This window comes from Phaseolus vulgaris, chromosome 11, assembly GCF_000499845.2.
Source record: "Phaseolus vulgaris cultivar G19833 chromosome 11, P. vulgaris v2.0, whole genome shotgun sequence".
Taxonomy (NCBI): Eukaryota; Viridiplantae; Streptophyta; class Magnoliopsida; order Fabales; family Fabaceae; genus Phaseolus; species Phaseolus vulgaris.
The window spans coordinates 7770649-7779353 of record NC_023749.2 but is presented as its reverse complement, the minus strand read 5'-3'; the positions used below and the strand labels follow the sequence as shown (position 1 = coordinate 7779353).

The window sequence follows — 8705 nt, the reverse complement described above, 5'->3', positions numbered from 1 at the left end:
CGAATATCGTTTCAATTAAATTATTAATTGGCCTTAACGAAACCATATTTCAGGGTCTGACAAATGTGTTACATTCCATAATTTCATGATCTTTATCTCGTTTCTTTCACTTGCTTTGAATTCCCTTCCTTTTAGGAGATAATTAAAATTCGTTTATTTTAAATGATAAAATTAATCTTGACATAACTAATTTTTAATAGTTGTTATAATTAGATTACATATCTGCCTTTATTACGTAAACACAATGGGCTCCTGCGAAAGTAGTTTTTTCGAATTTTTAATATGTATAAATATAGTTCTATAAATATTAATAATATATAGGTATTAAAAATCCGTAATACAATTCAAGTAATTATATATGATATTCTGTTTCTCTATCTTCTTCTTCCGCTCTCATTTGTTGTACGAAAATGAAAATAGAGTAAAAAAATAAAAATGGGAAGCATTAACAATTAAACAATCATAATTTATATAATCTTTATTGATTGATCAAAACGAACAAAGTAAACCATAAACGATAATGACATTGATTCAATAAGAAATACATTTAGATTGAGGAGAATGAGAAAATGAACTAAGTTTTTGTGGTTTACATTATTTTTTATGTTTCTTTTTCTTTTTATTCTTTTGTCTGTTCCTGTCTCTTCTTCTCACACTTCTCTTAAAGTTTTGTTTTGTATTGTGTCCGAGTTTAAGTAACTGCCTATGGAATCACATTTCAATTCAAAGTTTTATTTGATTGATTCATTCTTTTCAAATAAATATAATAACGTTCCTGTCAAATTTAATATTAGCTCTTTTTGTTAATTTTAAATTTAAGTAATTATAAAATGATGAAATGATTAAAATAAAATAATAAAATGAAATATTGATATAAAGATAAAATAGGAACAAATTTGTGTAAAAAAGAACAATTAAAATGGGAAATCCTTTTTATATATATAAGTATAAATAACGAAATTCCTTATCAATATATAAGTAGCTTACATTTTTTTTTAATTAATAAAAATTCAGTTTGATTTATAAGAGTGAGAAAAATTATGCCAATTTTCTTAAAAAAATCCCATGTAAAGGGGCGAGTTATGTTTTAAAAAAATAAGCTTTTATAAAAAAAATTGTGAAAATTATTTTTTCAAACGTGAAAATGAATTTGTAGAGAGCTATTTTCCACCAATTAGCAATCACATAGCAATATTTTTCAACCAATACGCGTTGTGTCCCTTTATATATATAGCATACCCAACCTTCTCTTTATTGTTCCTCATATCATCTAATTTCAAAATCCAAATTTCTTCTCTCACCTCGTTCCTCGTTTTCCCTTTCTTTATCCTTTGTGTTAGATGTTAAATCTCCCATGTTATTTATTATTATTGTTATTATTATGCGCATATTTCTAGGTATTATAGTTTATATATAAATATTTGATTCTTCTCATACTTCAATCCTTGCATATACCTTTATTTCTTTAAAGCACTTTTCCTTTACCTTTACCTGCTATGACTCTTCAGAGGGATTGATGTTTAGATTTGATTCGCAACGATGCTCCTCCTTTTCTTCTCCTTCTCACTGGGAAAACCTTTTCATTCGCTGGAATTGAAAAGGATGTGTTTCAATCCGAACATTTCTTCCAGTTTTCCTCGATCTACAGTTTCTTCTTAAAGCATGGTTTTTTGTTGTTCTTTTTGGACAAGTTGTTTTAGATAGGTGTGTTGCCTTTTTTTCTGTAGTTTTTTTTCATTTGGTTCCTGAAGAATGAGTTCATCTGGCGCTGATTAAAAAAAACAGTTCATCTGGTTAGATTCATCTACTAAAAGGGTCTTGCTTACCGAAATCAAACATAATTTTGCACATAAAATCTCTATTTTCCCTACTTTCGTGAGTTATTTTACTGACATTAATTTGTACTATTAATTAGTCTCTATGTATATGTTCCTTTTTCGAGTTTCTCTTTGGACAATTTTCCGTAAGATTTGCCTTTTTCTCTCTGAGAAACTTGTGGCTTTGAATAAGTAGAGTTTTGGATGAGGTTGGCAGCATGCTGTATAGGTTCTATATATTCATACTTTGTTTTAGAAGCTATTGTTGGCATCTATAGATGCATGGACAGGTTGCCAGTCGTTATTTGCGGATGTAGCATCATCAAGATTCACATGCAAACGCAGGTGGGTGGGACTGTGATGCAATCTAAGTGCTGTGCCAACCATGCCATAGGTCTTTTGGAAGTGAGAATCTTGATGATGCTGCATCAGCCATAAACGACTACTTTGAAAAGTTGGATAAGGACTATTCTAATCACAACTAGTGGGCCAAAAATATATATAAAAAAAAGAAGAAAAAAGAGAAATGAGAAACTGGTGTTCGAGCATACACACATGACACGGCAAAACCCCCTTCAGACATGATCTGATCTGCGCGTTTAAACAAAGAGGCCACCTTACCCACTTTGCTTTTTGTTGGTGTCAGGTGGGTTTTGGTGTTTTAGCCTTTGGTTTCCAAATTATGGTACTTCCAATTAATTTTTTATTTGTACATTAGTGCTTCTGAGTTCTGCCTTTTTATTTATTTATTTATTTGTAATTGTTGTTGTTATTATCACAGTTTATAGATTGCTTTACATTAATTAGCTCTTCTGTGTTTTGCAGACAATCCTAGGTTTTCAAGTATAGGGTATTTGGAGGCCGAGAGGAGCGGCTGTTTGGTCCTTTATGTGCTGACTTCACAGATCTACGATGAATATTCCTTTTCAACAGAAATGCTGGGATCTAAATGGTGTCTTTTCAGTTTCTAAATATAGATGGAGATATCACTTTATCCAAATCTGGAGAGAATGTTAGAGACGCAAGCACAGAGAAAGTTAAAATTATTATTTGGAATTTAGGGTAGTAGCTAGTGTTGATGCTCATATATGACGGTAACTTTTACTTTGATGAGAATTTTTCCCTTTAATTAGATCTACATATATCTGGAATCCTACATAGCTATCTTGTATAGTAAATAGTGGACCGATCTTCAAAATCTTAGTCAAAGCATGCAGTTTGGTGCATATAGAGTGAATGAAAATTTGTTGATTGCCACTCTCCTGAGATTTTGATTACACCATTCCAACAGGATTGGACCTTGTTAATTGCTGTGTATTAGAAACACAGAAGCATTGAGTATATTTATATATCTGTAATAGCGGTTGGTTTGCATCTCAGAAATTGCGTGGATTATGGAAAATGGAAACTGGATTGGGAACATGGATGTAGATGAACACGTAGTCATGGTGGGACATGTCTAAGTTCCATGGTCAAGGCTTTGGCTTTAGTATGTATGAACTAATAATCAGTTGTAGCTCTGGTTGGTGGACCAAGGACTTGATACAAGTTGGACTCTCCAAGGTACCCTTTATGTGGGAGAGATGTTTCAGTCCATCTATTACTTGCCTCCCTACAAATAATGCTCAAAGTTAAATAGTAGAAGTTGTTTTCTAAAAATAAAATAAAAACACATATATGCTTATATATCTTCATTATTCATGATAGTGATGATTCAGTATATTCAAGATCTTATCTCATGGAAATCTGTGTGCCCCCATCACTTTCCAACTCTTGGTCACATATTCTCGCTGCTCCATCATTATGAATGCTGTGTACACTGTCTTTCCCCGAAACAGCTTGCCCTATTTCTTTGTAGAGAGGGTTGTGGATCATATATGCATCAGGCCCACTCATCTTCTTGTTCTCTCTCTTCATTGGTAAAGCCACACAATTTTTGTGGCCTTTTTACATTGGCAGTTGATAAGGGTGGTCTCTCCTACGCAATTAGGTATCCTAGACAGTTGTGAGTATATGTATTTGTATATAAGGGTATGCTGCTAATTAATATAGAGTACAAGTTTCAAGCTAGAGTACTTTGGTTTCTTTTTTGCTGTATATGAGGGAGAAAGACAACCTGGTTTAATAAACCTCAGTACATAAAATTACTTTTTCCTTCAATATTATACTTGAAAAAGAGCATAAGAGGATGCATGTGATTTATTATTTAATCTTTGGCTATATTTCTATTGAAAGTGACTGACAGATGCTTAATTTCAGGGAGCACATGGATCATTTAAATCCTTGTTTTCAGGTGATCGTCATTTAAATTGAAATAACAGTGTTTCTTATAATTTAGGGAGAAATGGATCACGTACATGGATCTTTTGTAAGTCCCTGTTGCATGTATATTTCCTCCTTAATTGCTGTACTATTTTTCAGCAGCCATTTCATTGAATCCCCTACAAAGCTGCATTTAGTATTTTGAGTTAATCTGCATTTTATAATCTGTGGCTATCTAGTCGCTGCTGAACTTGATAACTGATTGAGACTGTGTGATATTTCTGTTATGAAACAAGAACCACGATAATAATAATAATAGATAAAAAGATATTCAAGAAATAGCCATTAAAGACTGTCTTTTATGAGGCATGATGCAATAATTCATTGTAATTTGTTCTGGCCAATATAACAATATTTGAAACAATCTACATTTGCTATTTTTTTGTTTTTTCAGTTTTCTTAATTTTCAAAGGATACATTTTCGCTTTTTATTTCTGTTAATTAAAGTATTCATATATAATGTTTATTAATTTTTGTTAATAAAAATTTTCAGAGAAAGAAAAATATTTGTTATAATAAAGATTAAAAATATAAAAAGCCAGTTAATATTCCTTAATCTTTAGAAAATGGTGCAAAAGATAAAATACTCATTTATGATAAATGCATATCTAACTGCTACTTATGTGCTTTCTGTATCTATACTTGCATGGTCTGATGGTATTTTGAGTTTGATTAGTAATACACTGGTAGTAATAACCGTCCACTATGTATTGTGTTGATCTTTTGCTTCTATCTTATTTCTACTGGAATGTATAATATGCAAATTTCATGAAATTTCTTGGTCCCTGCCTATTATTCAAACAATATATAAACTCAAGATCAAATAAATTGTAAGAGAGCATAAACTCGTATTTGTGGAGTTATAACCTTAGAGAAACATGAAATTTGAAAAGAATATATATGGGAAACCCTAAGTATACCCACAAACTCTGTACTTTGTTTTTATAAAAGGAACCATTATATCTGAACCAAGTAAAAGGTTGTTTCTTGGGTTTCTTTTATTATTGATTCAGATGGGAAAGAGAGTAGGAGGTCTTTTGGTTGATATGTAGATGAAAATGCTCTTTGAGAAAATCTGTTTTGTTGTATAAGGGTTGGACCACCCCTGAAGTGGTCTTATTTAATTTCATTGCTATTTGCTGATAAAAAAAAAAAAAAAATCTGAACCAAAACTCTCAAGACAAATACTAATGAATTGCATAATTTTGTTCAATGTCTAATTGTAATGTTAATTCAGGTTTCTCTAGTTTGGGTTATGCTAACCAGCATCATGGATGAAAGAAATTCTGTGTGAATTAATTAACATGTTAATAAATATTATATGGTTTAACTTCTTTCTATCAAAATCCCTGCATTGCACACTTTTTGTTAACTTAAACTTACATCGGTTATGTGCTTATAATGTTGGCAGCATCCAAAACTAAAACATATTAACTATCTCTTTGTAGTAATTTGTAAGGTTTATGAATGTCAAATTTCACTAATGCCAAATTTTCAGGCACAAGTAGCACGTGAAGATAACTTCTGCCTTCTGCGTCAAAATGGACATGATCACATGCCACTGCCTACAACATTCATTGCTTCCATTATTCAGTGTCTGGTTATATCTCCTGTGGCAATGAGAAAAACAAATGGAATCCTTTCAGTTTGTCTGCAATATTCTATAGCTATCATCAAGGATTCATTTGTTTGAAGTAAGATGCTAGTTTACTGTTTTGTTTGACCCTAAGTTTTTTATACTTTCATATGTGGTACAAATGTTCTGACGAGATTCCCATATATCACGTCACGTAGGGATGTTGCTGAGGTACACATTGATTTTCATGCAAACATATTGTGGAAGAAAGGAAGAACTGATAATAGTTCTTCTGCTATTACTATTTTTCGCCTTCAAATCTTCAATTCATATACCGTAAATATGAATATAGAGATATTTGACCACGTTTACTCTATTCCAACTATCTGGTGAGTGAAGTGAATTCTCTTTTTGACATCACTGATATCGAAGAAGCTATCAGTGAAATAGTGACTCGATTTGGACAGTCATATTTTGCCCATATATGATCAGAGATATTCTGAGTGAACGAGTTCATCAAGGGATTATTATTATTATTGTTATATGTTCTTCATTGTATTTGATTTCATGCATGGTTAGATGTTATGTTTTTGTGTGGATAAACTTGTAAAGAGAGAAAAAAACCAATTATTTTTTTTCTGGTAAATCAAAATCATGAATAACTGATGTAGTTTTTCTTTTGAAAAAGGTTATTTAGTTTAATAAAAATAACTATTATGTAATTTTATTAGTTTTCAGGAATAAGTACTTATAAAAATATATTTCAAATATTCGAGAATTAATTTCTACCTAATTATTTTTTTACATGAATAATATTAAGTAGCTCGTTATAATCATCTGTTGAGAAAATCAAAAGAGTGTAGTTGAAGTTATGTTTCAATATCTCTTCAGACAAGATTGATCAAACACAGGAATTAATTTGCTTTACACAGTAATTTCAGACTTAAATATCTAAAAAAGCAGAGTACACTACATAAGTAAAGTACGATTTGTAACAGTGAGAAATTGTAGAAAAAAAATGGCAGGATATAAATTCATGAATGGTTGTGTTTTAATTTTGAAGAAGAAAACGTTTTTAATATAAACATAAATATAAACAACCAAATGCGTATATTTTTAAAAAATGGAGAATTCAAATAAGAGCAGTTTAATTTAAATAGATAGTACAGATATTATTTATTTATTTATTCACAGATAATTTATTATCCAATTAAATCTGTTTTTTTTTATATATTTTATCATGTATTTTTAAGTAAAACAGATGAAGCTTAAACATACTTGTTAAGCACATAAAACTTAAGTAGGTGTTTGAACATATGGGATTTTTATTCAGATATATGTGGGAGGACTCATGATAAATGAAAGGGAATTTATGGGGTAGGATTTTTTAGTAATATTTTTTTCATGTGATGACAGATGATTCTTGTTACTTGATATGTCAGTCTAGCTGAGATGTCAAGTTAAAATTTTTATATATAAAAAAAAGAAAGGGAGTCTTTAAAAGTGTTAGTTTTCAAATTTTTAAAAATTTACTTTTATTATATTAAAATTAAAATTTGATTATTATGTTGAGAAAAATTTAAATTATTGTTTTGATATTTAAAAAAACTAATATTCACACGTTAAAAATAAAATTTGTACCCATAAAATTTCTTATTTCTTATTTTATAATGAGTTTAAAAATCAGAACCCATTTTAAAATTAATTGTTTATACTTTAATGGACGCATCGGTATATTTGTTATATTATTTAAGAAGTTTTTAGTTGAAATGTATATCCATTTATACATTATAAATGAAGATAATTTGACAAATTTAATAAACTTTAATTAAAATAAATTTTAAATAATTTTAATATTATATTAAAAAAATTAAATTAAAATTTTTAAAACTTATTTATAAAATGAAATTTTTACTTATTTATATATTATAAAATATTTTTACTTTTAGTTAATAGGAGATATCCAAAACAATCAAAATTAATAATTTAGTTTTTATTTTTCAATTTTCTATGTTCATAAATAGGTATTATTCCTTTCATAATTTATACAAAATGGTATAATGTAGTGTGTGTGTGTTATTATCTGAATTAAAAAATTTATTATATTCGATTTTTGTTATTTGAATAAAGAAAAAGGTTGGAGTAGGTGTAATGCTGAGTTCACAGCAAAGAGAGTCTGACAGAAACTACTATCAGCCTCGGAGTTGTCGCTTGCTTGCAGGACAGTGGTAGCATGGAACCCAAGCTTTTAAGTACTACTCATTATTATTATTATTATTATTATTAACTATATTTTTTATCATCACGCATTGTACTCATTTAACATCGACACAAAATAAAAAAGAGTTATTTAAAAAAAATGATTTTATTTTAAAATTGATAAAACTGACATTAAATTTTATTAAATTAAAGTTTAATCCTGAATTTGTGTTAAAATGTGGATTTTGATTAGCGTAATAATGAAAATGGTTTTAATAGTAATAATAATAATAATAATAGAAAAGAGATAGGTAGGGTTGCGTTTGTTTGTGGTACGAACGTGAGGCTTATCATACTCTGGCAGCGACAGACCAATCAGTATCAAATTTTGGAAGCAGAGTGTTCTTTCTGAGCAGATTTGGCATTATCATGCTCTGCATTTCTACTTGTCAATAATGCAGACTGCCTCTCAGAGACCTTTTGGAACTTACTTCTACTTTTCTTTTATTATTTTACTTTTCTGCTACTTAATTATTGGAACTTCTTTCTATTTTATTTTATTTTTTACCACTATTTTTATGATTCATTTCTACTTCATTAAAATACTTTTTCTTTGCCTTTTGAGTTATCTTTGGAGTCAAAGTAAGCTTATATGCTAACCTATTAAATTTATAAAGATACAAACCTATTTATATAAATATTTTAGGGGTGGTGTAGTGCTTATAAAAAAATGTTTTAAACTCTTCTTCTCTCCCTAAATATACTTCCTAAATATACTTGTTGAACAGATA

At 29.3% G+C, this 8705-nt stretch overlaps 1 protein-coding gene across 10 annotated transcripts; it reads left to right on the top strand.

The window, feature by feature from the left end:
• Positions 1–1253: 1253 nt before the first annotated feature.
• On the top strand, positions 1254–6257 carry LOC137824329 (uncharacterized). Of its 10 annotated transcripts, none has more exons than XR_011083244.1 (7): positions 1254–2463; positions 2643–2911; positions 3198–3380; positions 3525–3807; positions 4077–4185; positions 5638–5833; positions 5934–6257. XR_011083244.1 is itself a non-coding variant. In XM_068629969.1 (7 exons), the coding sequence occupies exons 4-6, from the start codon at positions 3527–3529 to the stop codon at positions 5830–5832; spliced, it is 510 nt and encodes a 169-aa protein (XP_068486070.1). In that variant the 5' UTR covers positions 1254–2463; positions 2643–2911; positions 3198–3380; positions 3525–3526; the 3' UTR covers position 5833; positions 5934–6257. The 10 variants fall into 10 exon arrangements, 6 of the variants coding, with proteins under 6 accessions (XP_068486070.1, XP_068486035.1, XP_068486043.1 ...); XM_068629969.1 differs by having other exon boundaries at positions 4077–4110; XM_068629951.1 differs by having other exon boundaries at positions 1448–2463; positions 3525–3822; positions 4077–4110.
• The last annotated feature ends 2448 nt before the right edge of the window (positions 6258–8705 follow it).